The sequence below is a fragment of the Chelonia mydas genome, chromosome 22, assembly GCF_015237465.2.
Source record: "Chelonia mydas isolate rCheMyd1 chromosome 22, rCheMyd1.pri.v2, whole genome shotgun sequence".
NCBI lineage: Eukaryota > Metazoa > Chordata > Testudines > Cheloniidae > Chelonia > Chelonia mydas.
The window spans coordinates 13,089,816-13,107,254 of NC_051262.2; the positions used below are offsets into that span (position 1 = coordinate 13,089,816).

Sequence of the window (17,439 nt, forward strand, 5' to 3'; positions counted from 1 at the left end):
CAGGATGGACACAGAGACCTAATTAGGGGCACTGAGCCGCGTAGCCAGCTCACCCTTTGGCTTCCAAGCCTCCCCCTCTGGCCTAGGCTGTGCAGGGCTGGGTTCTCCCGGGAGTCCTGTTCCAGGGACCCAGTCCAGCCAGACATCCTCGCACTGTGGCTGCCCTGGGACAGCTGGGGGGTCAAACCCATCCCCTTCTGCTGCTGCCAGAGGGGGCATCAGCTCCCTTGATGCTGCATCCTTGTGCCATGGCAGCAACCCCTTCATCATCCCACTGGTAGCGGGTCTGTGCTGCCAGTTTCTGGGTGTTCGGGAAGCCTAGACCGCTGGCTCTGGAGCGGTGGTCACAGCAGGCTGGGGAGAGGGCAGGTCAGGAGGGAGGGGCATTGGTAGAGCTGTGCGTGGTACGCCAAGGGCTGGCGTGGCAGGAGATGCAGCCAGGCAGGACTGCATGTGAGACATTTGCACCACACCTGCACCCGCTGCCTCTGGCCCCCGCCCAGTCCGTTCTTTGCTGTCACGAATCACCCAAATCAGCCCTGCTTGTAAAAGGCGCTCCAGTGGCATGGACTGGGCAGCGCTTGCAGCTGGAGACGCCCATCTGGGGCGGCTGGTTTGGTGTGTGCCGGTTACTGTACAGTGCAAGATGGGGACACGGTCCTGTTCCCAGAACCCAACCGCACCCCTCCCAGCTGTGCCATGTTGGAGCTTCCTGTGCCCTACTTATCCCAGAGGCCTTGGGGCTGGGCACCTGGGCCAGAAAACAGGGTTCCCATGCAGAGCTGATGAGAGGGAGAACGGGCGGACAGTTGTACTGGGGCCCCAAAATATCTGTAACGTGCATGTAAATTAAGTGAAATAGGAAGCAAACATGATGTACCAGAGACCCAAATTTCTCTCGACGGGTCTGTTCCCATGTGACTGTCACTGAGAACATCCAGTCCCTTTCCTCTCTGCTGAGATGCCTCGGCTGGATGCCCTGGGCTGTATGGGACCATTAGGCAAGGGGCTTTTTAGCCAGGGAGGGAGCAGCAGCCTTCTCTGGCATTTCCCTGGCTGCTGGTTTCTGGTGAACTGTGAAGCGGGCAGTGGGGCATTTAATACCCTGGGTACAGATCAGAGACGTCGGGTCACCAAAGCCCCAGCCCAGGGTTGAGCCTCCCACGCCCACAGCCCATCATGTGAGCACATGGGACCAGACTGGTAATTTTCCACTTGGATTTCATTCCAAGATCTCGTCTCAGCCCCTTGGTCGCTTTTTCTGTCCCTCTCTGCCCTTCCTCCCCAAGGGAAGCGAGACTGGCTGAGTAAAGGGCCCTGGGCCTGGGACTTGCCGTTGGGCCTTGGGATTGGGCTAAGAGACGGTGACTGGCTTCAAGCTGCTTTGCTTTCATACAAGTTCTGCCCCCCTTGCCCAGGGGGCTCTGTTTTCTCACTGTGGGTTTGTAGAAGGCGCTGGACAAGTGGAGAGAGATCCTGAGAATCAGCTGTGTGGGGAGGGGGGAATCTTGTGCATCCCTGGCCCCCACCCTGCCCTAAATTCCAGCGGCTGGGCCAGGGCTCTAAACTCGGGGATCACATCTGTATTTGAGGGGAAATTGCTTTGGGTAGAGCAGTAACAAAATCCAGCTGCTTGGGACGGCCCCATCAACCACATCCCTCCTGTTCTCTCACTGCAGATACCAGGCAAAAGCCTGCCACAGCAGGTGGGGCTCCCGGCCCCTGGCAGTGGTAACAGGCACCAAAAATAGCCCCAGATGAAAGACAGGAGCTGCCCGGGCTCCACAGAGATCAGCCTCCGACAGCGGCCACCACCAGCTGGGCCGGGGGAGAGATGAGGACCCGCTTTGCTCCAGCTCCCTGACCCTAAGCACTTGGGCCCAGATCCTCAAAGGTATTGAGGCTCCCAGTCCCACTGGTTTCTGGGCCTTAGTGCTTAGCTTATGCCCCGTAGGGGAGGCACCTACAGTACTGAGGCTGTGATGTGACTGGGACCTACACGGAGGGCTGCTAGTCAATGCCCCCGTGGGTTAGTCCATCCTGAGAGGCCACTGGCTGATGTCAGTGGCTATTTGTCCACTAAAGAAGTGTTCTGAGGTGTTTAACCCTGGTGTGCATGCCCCTGGGGCCTTGGAGCAGCTCAGTGGAGACTCTGGGCCTGATCTCCACCGAGTGGTTATACAACCAACCAGGAAGGAACTGGCTGCGGCAGGGCAAGACAGGAGTCAGGCAAGCTCAGGGCCGGTCCGTGGGGCTGCAGTGCCAAGGGGGTCAGGTTTCAGAGTCCTGGTGGGTGAGTCTGCAGCCAGGTGGCTCCGTCCCTGCCTGGGATGTTCAGAGCCCTCTTGCTGCTGGGACGTCGGCTCGTCCCCCCGCCCCAAGGCTGTCTTACACCACGGGATGGGGCAGCCGTAGGCGTCAGGTCATGGCTGAGTACGAGAGTGTCTGGGCTCCAGGGCTGATCTGGGGGGGGGCAGGACTGGGGAAGCTGCCTGAAAATGCCCAGCTGTATCCAGGAATTGTCTCCTCTGGGGGGCCTCCAGCAGCCCCCAATACATCCCTGGTCAGGCAGGTGGGGACGCTGAAGTGCTCTTGCCCTGCACAGATGCAAACCCAGGTCTGTGCTGTCCTGCCCCAGTCCTTGAGGCTTGGAAGTGGACGAGAGCGGTCAGGAGTCTGGGGGACTCCCCTTTTCCTGCCTGGTGGTCTACCCCTGAGTGGCAAGAGGAGGGTTTTCAGGCTGTTGATTTCTTTCGTCCAGGCATTGCACTGCGGGCACTGGCTGAGGCATTCGCAGAAGCAACCGCGTGTACAGCCCTGCCCCGCACACCAACACTAGCTCACACCCCAGCGTGCAGGGCTGCAGCTTGCCAGGGCCAGTCTCCCCTGCAGTGTTGCCCACTGGCACCATGCTCAGCTGGGCTCAGCCCTTTCCCTGCCTCGGGCTGAGGCTGAGCCTTGCTCGAGGGCAAGGGGTGCCTGCACTGATCTGTGCAGTTCCCTGGCATGCACAGAAATAGGAGAGACCCCCCTCCCCAGCTCTTTCCTTCCCCTCCCAGACTGACCCTGTCTTGCCATGTGCAGGAGCCTGGCTTGGGGAGCGGAGTTGGGGCAGGTTCTCTCCAGCCCTCGCTGGCAGGGCCCCACCAGGGACATTACATAACAGGCTTAACCCCTCCTTAATCCTCCCGTCTCTGTGTCTGACTTTCCCACCATTACTTTCTCTCTTATTTCAGCTCTTGCCCTCTTTCTTACTGCCCTTTCTCCCAGAGGGGACGGCTTCCCCAGCATCTCTGGAACCACAGGGGTGAACCCTGGCAGGGCCAGCTTGGCCCTTCTCCTCCCCAGGGAATCACACACAGTCCCCTCCCTGCGCAAAACTCTGGGGCCAGCACGTCAAAGCCCTGCTCCTCCCTGGTGCAGCTTTGTGTGAGAGCCACAAGTTTGCCCTGTGCTTCCTGGCCAAAATCCCTGTGTGCCCTCCTTCCGTGGTCCACCCCAGAGACAGCTGCATTCAACAGTAGGTGAGGGATCCTTGCGTTCATCACCTGTGAGGCCCTTGAGAGCATAAAAGCCGATTATTTATCTTCTCCTGTCCCATCTCCCCCACCGCCGTGTACCTGGGAACAGTTCAGAACTCCGGCCTCAGCCGTGGGGCAGGATGGGAGGGGGTGCAGCCAGACACGACCAGCGCTGGGAGGAGCCACTGGCCAAATTGCGGGGAAGGCAAATCCTGAAGCCAGGCTCTAGTCGCCTCCCTGCAGGCTCCAACACGTGGCTGGCCACACACGGTCCGTCTGCCGGGGGGTGGGAGAGCGCGGCTGCTCTTGGGGCTGGATGCTTTGCAGAGCACTTGGGTCTGGGTCTACCGGCTCCATGTAATCGCTGACACTGGCACGTGGGGGCCCAGGCAGGGTGGCTTTGTTCTGGCCCTGCTCTGCACAGGTGCCAGTGACAAGACAAGGTAGCAGAGAGTCAGGAGCAGCGTCTGTCTGATCTGTCACCGCACGCACCCAGCTCTCCCTCTCTCCTGGCAGTTCTGTAGCTCCCACTACATTCATGGCTGGTGTGGGGAGGAGTAGGTGTCATTCCCACACCCCTCCTCATTCCAAACACATCTCCCGCACAGCAGCATTGGGGTGTCCGCTAGGCTGCAGCACGCGGTCTGATGGCTAGAACAGAGGGTCAGGGAAGTTTGAACTCCTGACTCAGTGGGCTGCACTCGGGCTCTGGGTTCCCCTCCTAGCAATGGGGTATGGATTACATGTGGCACTGACTGACCCGTCTCTCGGGACCCTAGGCCTCATGCCTGCCACCACCGTCTATGCAGTGTGTGACACAATCCGGCAGCTGTGGGGGCCTCTCCCCTCCCTGCGGGGGATCATTTACTGGGGTGGGGGGGTTTCAGAGACCTGACTGGGTCCCCTGCAGGCCCCCCATCAGATGTCCTCTGCAGGCAGTGTCATTCCCCATCTGCTGCGCTCTGCAGGTAGGCTGTTCCCACCTCCTCCCCGGAGCCTGGAATGGGGTTACGTCTGCTTTTTCATGTACACGGGCATGGTGGGCAGGAGAAGTCTGTCTTCAGGCTCCTTCCTGTGCCCTGGGCTCGCCCCAGATGCCTGTCACAATCCATCCTGATCCAGGGACTCCCTCCCCTCTGTTACCCTGGTCCTGAGCACCCTTTTCTCCCACTCTGTGATCCCAATCAGCTTTTCCCAGGCAGTGCCTTATTGTTTACTGGGTTAGAACAAAACACGTAGTACGTTCTTAATGGTGACCTTAGCCCGGACCCTGGCCCACCTCCGGCGATGAGTCAGAGCCTCTCCAGAGCAGCAAGCTTTTGGTTAGAGCTGTATGAGCAATGGATTTTTCTGTTCGCTGGCAAGTCTGAAAAACCAGGGGGGGAATTGTTTCAAGTTAAATCGAAAATGACATTTTCCGTGAATCAAAAAACATTTTTTTTTAAATGTTGATGTTGGGCTTTATTCCCCCCAACCCCCGTTTTTATTTATTTATATATATATAAAGTGAAGGTCGTTTTGAATTGAAAGGTCAAAACACTTTGGTTTTTTGGGAGTCTTTTTCCCCACTGTTTTTTTCTTCCTCCCTCCCCCGCCCCGGCAACAACGTCCCGAAATCGACACAAAGTTGTGAACTGTTTCGGTCGACCCAAATCTGCATTTTTCACCCAAAAAAGTTTTAATCGGAAGTTGTGCCCAGCTGTAGCCCTGCTCTAGGTTTTGGGGCGTAGGCATGATGGCAGTGTAGATGGTACTAATCGGGGCGGGGGGTGATCAGGAGGTGCAGTGTGGGGGCAGCTGTCCTGGCCGGAGGTTATAGTGCTCACTGATAGTTTAATGTTCTCTTCTGTTTTCCGGTCTTATTTTTTTTCCGAGCCAAGAAGCAAAATCATAAATAATAATTAAACCACAAACACAAAGCGCCGGAAGCGGCTTGTGGAGAGGGATAGGAGAGGCTGCCGGCCCAGGTTTCCGATCGGTTCTGCTCCATTAACCGGGAGGCGTGGGTCACGCTGGTTACTTGCGGTCACTTTGGAGCCGTCGCGTCTTTGAAGCTGCACTCCCTTGGCTACACGGTCCCTGGGTTGTTTCCCCCTCAACCTCAGCCTGGGCTACTTAGGATGTTGGGTGGTGGAAAGCAAAGATCACAGGAGTTATTAGAGCAAGAATCTGGGAGTCAGGACTCCTGGGTTCAGTTCCTGGCGATGGAAGGGGAGTGTGGTCTAATGGCTAGAGCAGGAGGCATGGGAGTCAGGGCTCCCAGATCCTGTTCTTGTTTCTGGAAAGGAGTGTTGTCCAGTGGTAAAGCAGTATGGACTCCTAAGTTCTAGTCTTGATCTCTGCCCCTGACCATGTGATTGCAGTGCTCCGTGCCTCCGTTTACCTTGCCACTGGGGACAGCAACCTGGCCCCAGCTGTGAAGCTTCTTGAATGAACATCCTTTCAGTGCTCTGGGAGTCTCGGGTGAAAGGGCAAGGCAGGCAGGCAGCTCCCACGGAGGGGGCCGGATGGCAGGGCACCCTTTGCTTCCCAGCTGTGCTGGTAGAGCTCCCGGACTTGTGCGGCCCCATTAACTGCCCAAAACATCAGGTGAGCTGAGTATCCGGTGGCTGCAGCCACCCATAAACTTTGCCGCCAGCTGCTCACGCTTCCGTCCCAACCAGCTCCTGGGACTGGCCTGCAGCCAGTGCCTGAACTCATTGGCCTTTTACTGCCAGCTGGCTCTTGGCATCCTCTCCTGGGAAGGTCACTGCTTGGGAGCTGCACCAGGGCCCCGGGAGAGTGGGGACGATGGGGTCAGCATGTTGCCCGCCCTGTCTTGCCCCCTGCGACAGCTCCTGGGGCTGTGGGTTCGGCTCCCCTCTGGGATCACACACAGCCCAGCTGCGTTCGATCAATAACCCGGCTTCCAGGAAGCCTGTCGTTAGCTGAGTCGCAGGGGCCTTTCTCTGGATTCCGGCAGCCGCCACACCTGTGTGCTTATGGCCCTGGCTCCTGTTACCCCACTGGCAGCGAGGGACATGGCAAACCCTCATGTACCCCCTGAGGGTGGGGGGATGGGACAGCATGAAACTGTGGGGATGCAGCGGCCGCTCTGCTCGGCACAGGTTGTCCCCTGCAATGAGTAACAACTTTCAGCTGCTACTGGCACCAGTGCCCAGGAGGGGAAGGGTCCCGTATCCCATGCCCCACTCGCCCAAGCCAACCAGTCCTCTCCACCTGTAACTAGATTGGAGCTGGTGCCCGCTAGAGGGGAAAGGGCACACGTCCTATTCCCCAGCCCCTGAGCCAGGTTTGTGGTGTCTCTTTACTGACTTGTTCTTTGCATTGCTAGGATGGGAGATGGGTCCATTTGGACCTGGGTCTGGAGGGGAACCGGCCCCAGGCTCTGGGGAAGGGGATGGGTTGTGCCCCTTGGTTCTGGCCTTGGGCTGTCGCCGCAGCTGATGGCTCATTGCAGAGCTGCCGGCAGAGTGGGAAGCTGGCTGGGAGCGTGAGTTTGCACAGTGTGAGTTGGGGCTAGGAGGGTAAAGGATTCCCCCCCAGGCGCTCCATCCCATAATGACCCTGTCATGCTGTGGGACCTGCTGAGCTGGAGCAGCCTGGCCCCTGGGCACCACCAGCCCAGAATGGTTCCCAGAGCTCCGTTGGGGGCGCCCTGCCTGGCTCCCCCCAGTTCTGGTGGGTGACTCCGGCCCAACTTGGGGGTCAGTGCTCTCTGCGCCTGCGTAACACAAGAGAGGCAAGAGCATCTAGAGCGGGAGGCCTAAGCTGGCCAGGGGGAGGGCGGGCTTGGCACTACCAGGCAAATCCTCTGCCCTTGGGAGAGCAGAGAAAACACTAGGGTGGCTGAGAGCCAACTGGCTGACCCTCCGAGCATGGCCTGGAGGGCAAAGCTGGGGCTCATGTGCCCCCTGCTTTCTGGGGCTGCTTGGAAAATATCTGCCATCCCTTCCCCCCCCCACACACACACACATACCCTGATGCCCTCATGGGGACGTCGCCGGGGAGTTTGAGGGTGAACCAGCTGCCGTGGGAGTGATTGGAGCTTCCACTGACTCTTCTCCCTGCACGAGCCATCTCAGGGTGTCTGGGGTTCGTCTCCCGCTCTGCACTCACCTGAGCAGGTGACAGGCAGCTCTGCCATGTAGCACCCCTGCCTCCTCTCTTCGGATATCACCCCTGGCTCGTTGGTTGCATGGTCACTCTTCTCTGGCTTTGCGCCATCTCCCATTTTCCATGTCTAGTGCGTGATCTGCCAGTTTGTATTAGTGTGGGTCCGCTCCAGCTTGCTATCACGCTGCACGGACAGTCCTGCTAGGGTGGACCCTCTGTCACAGGAATCCTTCGGAGTCTGGCTTTCACGTTGCATGGTTGGGTTTGACCTGGTCTTCCCGGTGATTTGGTGTGCATCTGTTTATACAGCGTGCGTGTATGTATACAGTGTACACTTTTGTTTGTGCGTGTCTTCCTCTGTAGGCAGTTTGTGTGTATATAGAGTGTGTGTCTATATACTATGCATGTGAATGTGTGTACACAGCATGTGTACATGTGGTGGGGAGGGGTGTAGACAGTATACTTAAGCTTGGAAGGATTAGATTTTTGTTGGTAAACATTGATTTCGCCACACACCCACAAACTGATGAAAATACATTTCAATCTATAGTCATTGAAATGGACAAGTTTTCTGAAACCCAGCGTCGACTGTCATAGAATACTTATTGTTCCCCTCCCCATAATTTCCCACAACTTTGACAATTGAAACAGATACAAAATTTTAGAAGTTTAAAAAGAAACTGACAGTACCACTGAAATGATGTAAAAAAAATTGAATTCTGCCAAGCCTACGTACAGGGGGTGTGGAGTGCAGGCCTTTGCGTATGCAGTGTGTGTGTGTGTATACACTGTCGGCTGTGAGTTGGGAGCGAGGGTAGGCATTTGTGTCCATGTTGCGTATGTGTCTGTGTACAGTATACTGTGTGTGTGTATATACACACAGTGTTAAATTAAATGACTGTCACACTTCGATGAGGAAATCTAAGTCCCCTGCAGATGAACACTGCAAGGCGCTGCCTTGGGTATTTTTAAAGCTGCCAGAAATAGTGCCCTCCTCTCATCCTCCAACCTATAGTTAGCTCCCCCAGAACATTTCTGCAGAAGCCTCAATCTGGGGATGGAGGAGGCTACCTTGGTTTTGGAGCAATTAGCATTAAAATAACAACCACCCTAAGCCTCTCCTATCCCTGACTCCTGGAGTGGGGTAATTGGAGGGGGTGACTTCTGTGCTTCACCCAGTGTGGTTATTAGGAGGCCGGCCCGCGTGCTGGACTTGGGCCGCTCACGTGAGCCGCGCTGCTTAGTGTCAGCTGGAGGCTTGGAAGCCAGTTTGTGCTGGGCAGAAACTGTCAATCTGTTCTTCCAAATACCCAGGAGGAAAACATGCTAAGGCTAATAATGGAAATTTACCCAGAACAATAGGTAAAGACACCTGATCCATGGCGCTCTTATGTAAATGTAGCCCCTTGTGCTATCTATCAGCCCACTCGCCTGGCAGTTGGTCAGTTAACAGAGTAACACAGAACTGTATTACTGTGATTGAGAGAGCTGTGTTCCTGAACATGCCCCTGCAGTCTGGACACCTGGGTTCTCTGCCCAGCTCTGCTACTGCCTTCGCTGCAGAAACTCAGGCAAGTCACTGTGCCTCCCTGTGCCTCAGTTTCCCCAGATTGGAAATGGGGCTAATAATATTTACCTGCTTCACAGTCGGCTCTCGTGGGATACCATAGTGATGGGCTCCTTATACACAGATTAGAGGAGAGCTTGCACCTTTTGTTTTTGCTTAGCCAGAGCTCCCATTAGGGCCTGGGGCAGTTTTGCTTGAGTAACAGCTTCAGGATTGAGCCCTATTTTGCACAAGTGCTAAATGTAGCAAATCTGTGGCCAGTTGGAAGTGCACAGTAGCAGTCAAGATGGAACCCCATTCCTCCCGCTAGCCCAGGCCCATCTTTCTGAGCCGAAGGAGAATCCCCATTCTCTATAAGCAGTATCGGGCCTATGGCACACAGCTGTGCAGTTCTGATTTAATCCAGCAGAGGACAGTAGTACATGGACATGCTGGAGGCAATATTACAGTTTTATTTCTGAATCACAGGTTCGGTGACCGTTAAAAAGGGAATAAATAGCATGAGGATTCGGGTTGGGGTTTGTTTCCTACTAGTGCGGAAAAACGAAAAAAAATTAGAAAATAATTACAAAAAATATGGAGACCAAAAATGTACGGAGAAATAGCAGTTCAGCTCCATCTAATGAGTCTCTGTTGGCACAACCAGCTGTCCGAGCATTGCCAAGCCCTAAAACAGGAGTCCCCCAAGAGCAGAACTACACCCCTGTGGGCTTGTCTCCACACACAAGTTGCACTGGTTTCACTTAAACTGGTTTGAAAATGGATACAAACCTCTGTGTGGCCACTCTTATATCCATTCTGTCACTTTAACTTGCTCCTTGTAAGACTCCTCTGCATGGAAAAGTTGCACCGGACTGTCCTGAATCAGCTTTTCAACCTGTCTAATTAAACTAGTGCAGAAAGCTGGGTGTTCAATAGAAGAGGGGCTTCTTTTATTGCTAACGGACATCAGCTAAACTGCACTAAGCCTCATTTAAATCCTAATACGATGTACATGGCCCTTGGCACCAGGTTAACGAAATGGTTTAAAGTCTCGCATTTTAAGATATATTGGGGTCACTTTCCCGTGTCAGAAAACTATGTTTACTAACCCTGGCAATGTTGCTCTAAGTCAGATGCTAGTCTATTTAATTGTCAGAGTTGCCCTGGTTTAAGCCAGTGGTTCTCAGCCGGGGTACATGTACCCGTAGAGGTTCTCAGAGCTCTTCTGGGGGTACCTCAACTTATCTAGAGATTTGCCTAGTTTTACAACAGGCTACAGAAAAAGCACCACAAGAGACAGTACAAACTAAAATTTCCTACAGACAATGACTTGTTTACGCTGCTCTGTACACTGAAATGTAAGTACAATATTTATATTCCAGTTGATTTGTTTTGTAAGTAGAGGGTAGACATGAGAACGCAAGCCATTTTTCAGTACTAGTGTGCTGTGACACTCTTGTATTTTTAGCTCTGATTTTGTAAGCAATTAGTTTTTAAGGGAGAAAAGGAGGACTTGTGGCACCTTAGAGACTAACCAATTTATCTGAGCATAAGCTTTCGCGAGCTACAGCTCACTTCATCGGATGCATCGGATGCAAATAAATTGGTTAGCCTCTAAGGTGCCACAAGTACTCCTTTTCTTTTTGCGAATACAGACTAACACGGCTGCTACTCTGAAACCTGTTTTTAAGGGAGGTGAGGCTTGGGGCTACACAAGACAAATCAGACTCCTGAAAGGGGTCCAGTAATCTGGAAAGGTTGAAAGCCGCTGGTTTAAACCAGTTCAGTGCGTCTTTCCATGACGGTCGCGCCTAGGCGCTCCAGTTGTGACCCAGCTCGTGCTAGGGGCTGTACAAACCCGGAACAAAAAGACAGTCCCTGCCCCGGAGAGCTTCGGATCCAAGGCGAAAACAGGAGCGAGGCGCTGGAGACAGACGGACAAGGAGCCAAAAGTGCTCAGCGCGCCGGGCAGGGCTTTCGGGCGGCCGGAGAAGCTTTCCGCAGCCTGGAGCCCGTTCACCCTCAATCCCCCGGCGCGACAGGGCTGCTGCAGCCCTGCAGAGCCGCCCCACGCGTGCCCCCCTCGGCTACCCCTTCCCGTCCCGTGGCGGCGTGGGGGCCGCCGGAGCCAGCTGGATGCGCCTCCCCCGTCCTGATGTCAGAGCCCGCCCGGTGCCGTCAGCAGCTCGGCGTGCACGGAGCGGCGGGGGCCGGGCTGGGCGGGGCCGGCGAGCCAGCGGAGTTTGCAAGCCGCCGGGAGCCGGGGAGGAGAGCGCCGAGCTGCGGGGGGGGCAGGCAGGTCCCTGGCCCTGGCCGTGCTGATCCGTGGCCAAGCCAGCGCCCCTGGCTGCAGCACAGACTTCCCACGCGCAGGACACCGGGGGATCTCCCCGAAGCCGCCCCCTCCCCGCGCCGATGCCCGGGCTCTGACTCCGGGAGCCGGGCAGCATGCGGAATTCCTACACCGTCACCGTGCCCGAGGAGCCCCCCGCTTTCCCCGGCTTGCACAAGGAGCTGCGCCCCAGCAGGACCTCCGTGCCGGGATCCCTGGTGGTCTCCACCTTCGTGGGGCTCCTTCTCAACAAGACCAAGGTAGAGAGACCCCCCGCCCGCCCGCCCCGTGTTGTCCTGTCTTCGGGGGTGGCCTGCGTCCCCCCCCCCCCCCGGGCACTGCCCTGCACCTTAGCTTTGGCAGGGGATGGGGGAGGCTCCCGGCAATGCCCCCGCTTGGCATGGTGTTAAATGCTGTAGGAGTCAGGGCGCCCCCTCCTGCACCCGCCCCCAGGTGGTGCGCTGGCCATGCTGGGTCGGCCACCCACAGCCTAGGCTCTGTTGGCTGCCCGTGCGAGGTCTGTTGTGTGGGTGAGAGACAGGGTGGACTAGTAGTGAGATCAGCCAGGACGCCTGGGTTCTTTTCCCGGCTCTGCCCCAGACTCGCTGTGTTCTGTGTGCCAGCCTGCCCCTACCCCATAACGGGGTGGGGATACTCGCTTGCCTAGCTCGGCAAGGAGCAGGGCTGCCCCTCTGGGCCTTACCTGTGACAGCAACAGGTAGCCTGGGAGGAGAACCTCTGTGCACCTGCAGCTGATCCCAAAGGGCCCAGACCTTCTTCTAACGCTAATGCACCTGTAGCTGCCCTTGCCCTCCCCAGACCTGTCCCTGCTCAAGGCTAACCCGGAGGGAGGGTGCTGTCAGGGGGGCGAGGGTCTCTTGTGCTGGGACATCAGCCCCCTGTGAGTTTGTGACGGCTGCAGGCTAGTTTGTCAGAAAAGAATTTGTCAGACAGTTTTCTCTGGCTTTTGTTGGGAGAAGTATTGTCTCATGGCTAGTGCACGGAGGAACTGGGAGTCAGGACTCCTGGGTTCTGTCCCTGGCTCTGGGAAGGGAGTGGGGTCTAGTGGCCAGAGCAGGGAGGGAGTGGGAGTCCGGACTCCTGGATTCTTTTCCCAGCTCTGACTCACTGTGTGACCTTGGCCAAGTCTCTTCCCCTTCCCTGTGCCTCAGTGTCCCCTTTCATACAAGCAGAATCCTGGGCCATACATGTGAAGTGTAACCAGGGCTGACATTGGCCCGTTGTGTGAGGAGTCCCTCTGGGCACCCCGGGGGCCCCTCCGGCCAGGACCCGTAGCCCCCGAGGCTCCAGGCAGGTTCACTCCTCAGTTAGATGGGATGAATGGAGAGAGCAAAGGGGGTGTGAGGCTGCAGGAACTTATGTAAGAGTCGCCTGCCCTGGTGTGGCTCCATCGCTGTGGCTCCCCGTGTGCTGCTGGGGCTGCTGTGCCCGCTGTTCTGCTCCAGCAGGGAAACCCGAGGGGCTAAAGAGACCGGGGTGGGGGCGGGGGGAGTGTCCTGCAGCCAAGAGACGGGAGCCAGTCCTGGCTGATCTCTCCAGTCCAGTGAACCCTGCACGGGGGCATCTTGGGTTCTGCCTTTGCTGTCCGTGCCCCTCACTTCCATTTCACCCATCCGGGCTGTGCCCACGTCCTAAATAAAGGCCAGGGCCGGGGAGGGGGATTAGCCAGCATCAAATCATGGGGGAGGAGCGCATACTGTACAATCACTCCCCAGCAGTGTCAGGCCTCTGCCCAAGGGGGCCACAGGTCAGGACTCCAGGGGCACGGCTGATCTCCTGCAAGCTGCCCTCTCGCAGCACACGGACATTAGCTGCTCCAGCTCCATCTGCGGTCTGTCTCCCAGTACAGAATAGGCAGCAGTGTGGGCTGTGGAGGGGAGCTCCCAGCTACTCTGGTCCTGGCCTTTCCCCAGCAGGAGGCACTGTGGGGAGCGGGGGGAGAGGCTGCTGGCTACTCCCATGCCAGTGCGAGTGCCGCTCGCCTTGTGCGAGCTCCCTGTCCATGGCCGGGGAGCAGCGCTCGGCTCGCCTCCCAGGGCGCTCTTGGTTCCTGAGTCTGCACTAGAGGAGCAAGCTTCAGCCCGTGCGGCTGGGGAAGCTGGGAGTATGTCAGGGCCCCAAAGGAGAGCTCAAGAGCAGGAGAGAACCATCCCTATGCAACCCCAACCAGAGCCGCAGCCTGCTGCCCTCGCCCTGTCCTTCCAGCCTTCTCTGCTGGTCATTCCCTCCTTGTCCTCTGCACCCACGGCCCGCCTCACCAGCCCCTGTGCTGAGGGGCAGAGCCAGGGGAGAGAAAGCTGGCCAAAGCCAGCCCACGTGATTTCAGGGAGACAAATTCCTGGGCAGCAACCGGGGATGGTCCGTAGTTGGAGCCAGGAGGGGCTTTATGGGGAGTGCACCTTGATGGGGGGAAAGTGGGCCTCAGCAGACTGTGGGGAGAGGCCCGGCCAGGCAGGGGGCCCTTCCAGCAGCCTAGACACCCTAGCTGATAAATGAACTCCGTCTGTGCTCCCCCTGGGCTGTCACGCCCTGAGCTCCTCCCCAGAGCACACGTCCAGGCCCCGCCGCTCCACCTAGGCGATTATATGGCCCTGGTGGCTGTAGGATGGGAGATCCCCCGTCCCTGCCACTTGCATCAGTCCCCTTTGATAAGGGCACAGACCCAGCCAAATTCCTGCAGCGTTACAATGACCTGAGGCAGCCAGCATGCATGCCTCGCTCCCTTTGCTCATTCCCCTCACCTCCTCTCTCCTGTATGGTAATCCAGGAGGCCACTTGTCAATTTTTCCATAACTATCTGCCAGATCAGTCACCGCTTTCTGGGCTCTTCACCAGGTGCCCAGCTCCCACTGAGTCAGGGCACTGCTGAGGGGAAGCTCGCAGGGTTTGGAGGCTACCTGAGGAGAGCAGCCAGGAGGCTGCATACTGGTGTCAGGCAATGTCGTGGCCTGTCTCCTGCAGCTGATTCAGGCGCGAGTTAGATTGGCTGCATCAATTTATCAGCATTCAGTTCTGAAGTAGCAAGAAGCGCCTGTTGGTGCTTCCCTGCACAGTAGCCGCACAGCAGGCCTCTGGCAAGATCCCAGGTGGATCCTGCCCTGGGGCTTGTCCCCCTTTATCATGCTACTTAGCGGGTGTTGACCCAACTTCAGCTCACCCTCAGCAGTGGGAGAGAGGGGACAGCCAGCCAGTCCAATCCTCCAGGGACAAAGGGAGGGGTGAGCCCAGACATGGGTATTCCTCGCTTCTCCAGCTGTAGTGGTGTCTTCACTAGACAGCCCATCACTGGGGCCTAATTGCGAGGGGCTCTTGGCTTTGCTGGGTGCTTCAGGGCCAGAGCAGGAGTTGCCCTGAAAGAGAGATGGTTAAAGTGTCTAAAGAGGGTTGGAGCCAGGGTGAGGAGTGTCTGGGACCGGCAGGGCACTGCTGTGGGGAGAATTACATCACTGCAGCCCCCTAGCTGGCAGTGACAGGGCACTGCTGTGGGGAAGTTCACATCACTGGAGGCCCCCAGCTGGCAGCAATGGTGCTGCTGGAGCCCTGGCGAGGTGACTCTGTGCTGAGGAGGATCCTGCTGTTCTCAGATCAGATTTGGGTCCACCGTTGCCTGCCCAGGCACCCTGGTTGTGAGCAGGGCAGGGCCTGCATATGGGCAGCCTGCAAGGGTGACCTGGCCCCGCTCCCCAAGGGGACTTGGCTTGTGACGCCTGCGCTGTCACTAAGCAGCATGTGTAATTGTAGCTGGGTTATTTTGGGCTGTTGCTGGGGCCTCCCACACACGCACCAGCCGCTGCTATTTTGGAGCTGCTGGCACAGTGCTCTCACTGCTTGGGGGGTAACATCACTGACATTAAGCTTCACATGGGGTGGGGGGGGGGTGAGAGTCTCTTCCTTAACCCCCTGGGTACTGCATGCTGCTGGTGTCTGGAGAGCTACAGAGTCATAGCCCAGCCTTCCGCCACCTCTCATGTGCAGGCTCCCAGCTCTCCTCCTCCTGCCCGCAGGGGCAGGCCAGGCTAGCGGTGAGAGCACAGGGATGGGAGTCTGGGCTCCTGATTCTAGCCTCTGCCCCAGGAAGGAGTGGTATCTAGCACTTACAGTGCAGTATGGGGGATCAGGACTCCTGGGTTCTATCCCCAGTTCTGCAACTGACTCTAGTGCCTTGTCCAAGTCCTTTCCCTGCCATGTCTGTTTCATCTGTTCGATCCCATAGTTCTCTGTTCCCATGGGTTTGGCTCCTGGTCCCAGCACGGCCTGTTTCTCTGCCCGCCCCTGCTCTCTTGTTCTTTCTGGTAACATGGCCAGGATGCATGTCAGTTTGAACTTGCCCAGCTGCTGGAGTCTGTCACTTGTCTCTGCAAGAGATGCCTTTCTGCTCCGGCTGTTCTAGCTGGGGGTGACGGGGTATTGTTGAACGGGAGCTCATGCTACTGGAGACCTACCAGTTGGAGCAAACTCACATGGCCCTTTCCTAGCTGATAGAGTCAGGGCACTGCCATGAGGAAGCTCACAGCGCTGTCCCTCTGGGCAGCACGGAGAGTGGCAGAGTTGGCTGGGTTGCAGTTCAGCAAGTGTACTTTAGCCGGATAGTCCAAAGGTCTGGTTGCCTGACGCTCACCCAGCTGGAGCGTTTCATGCTGAGTGGGGCTCTTCTGGCTGCCTGAACAGGGCACCCAGTTCAGGCTGGGTGGGAGAAAGTAGTGACAGGAAGCTGGTTTCACATTCTACTTCAGCATTACAGGCAATGGGCATCCCGCCCATGGCTCTCTGGGCACGGCTGCCCTCTGTTAGTGCCAGCTGCCCTGCTTCTTGGCCACAAGGAGTTTGTCTCCTACATGATGTGTGGGGTCAGTCCCAGGGGGGTTATGGCTCAGCTCCAGTATGCAGGGTGCAGCAAGAGTTTCCCAGGAGTCCTAGGTTCCCATCCCCTCATCCAGCTACACTGCAGGGGCTGAGCAGGCTGGGACCCCCACCCCCTTGCTGTTACTTTCAGGGGCATACTTCTATTGGGTCTCATAGGAAGACAGCTGTTAACCAATAAGAAAGGCAGTGATGGCTCAGGCTGGTTGCTATTTAAGTTCTTCCCCTTGGGCTTTTTTGTGCCACTGTACTCACTGGTCCTTCAGCAACAGCCTGGTCAGGACCAAGGAATCCCACTTTAACTCTCTTGCTCCCTGCTGCAATGTGGACACACAGAGTGGGGGGGCCAACTCCCTACCATAGTGTGGCCCCACCCCCAGGGACCTGCTCAAGGTCACACCAGGAGTTTGATGCAGAGCTGGGAACCTGTGTCTAACCACTGGGTCATCCTTCCTCACTAGAAAGGGGATCTCTTTGGATGGCAGTATGTTCCAGCCACCCCCATCCTGGCCTCCAAGGATCCACTCAATTGGAAATCCAGGGGCCAGAGATCAGCTGTGTGGGGATTGCCTTTGCCTCTGGCATACAGAGCTCTGCTTCCAGGAGCTCTTGGTGCTAAGGGGGTGGGAGATGGCAGAGGAAAGGCTGCCTGGGACTTTGAGCCCAAGGCCCATCTGCAGCTGGGCCTGGCTTTGTGCCTGGAGGAATCTCTGGACTGTGCCCTTGCAGCAAGGGTCTGAGGAATCCTGAATTAATGAGCTCCAGGGAGAAAACTTGACTTTCCCACCCCTCACCCAGGCAGCGCTAAGCTGGAGGCAGGGCAAGATGGGCCCTGCAGGGCAGCACTGTTCTTCTCACAAGCCCCTTCTGCTCCTGGTTCCCAAGGGCTGGGGAAAGGGGAAGGCTGAGCGCTCAGGGGAAGCTGCAGCTGAGCTCAGCTTGGCCATGCTCCTCTGAGCGGAGGAGTCAGGTCCCATTTAATTTGAGCCCCACCAAGCCCCCGCTTCCAGTTCTGACCCCTCTCCACCAGCTGTAGCCTC

The 17,439-nt window shown here is 57.0% G+C and overlaps 1 protein-coding gene across 4 annotated transcripts in view; it reads left to right on the forward strand.

Annotated features, from left to right (window-relative positions):
• Nucleotides 1-17,439, forward strand: part of USP2 (ubiquitin specific peptidase 2) — a 56,987-nt gene that overhangs the window by 15,994 nt on the left and 23,554 nt on the right. The window contains exon 1 of one of the 4 annotated variants that reach the window (XM_007066952.4): nucleotides 11,412-11,778. The exons of the other annotated variants lie outside the window; for them this stretch is intronic. Coding sequence (XP_007067014.1) covers nucleotides 11,635-11,778 — 144 coding nt within the window. The 5' untranslated portion in view covers nucleotides 11,412-11,634. Of the gene's footprint in view, nucleotides 1-11,411; nucleotides 11,779-17,439 lie in introns of those variants that run through there. 4 annotated transcript variants of the gene reach the window in all.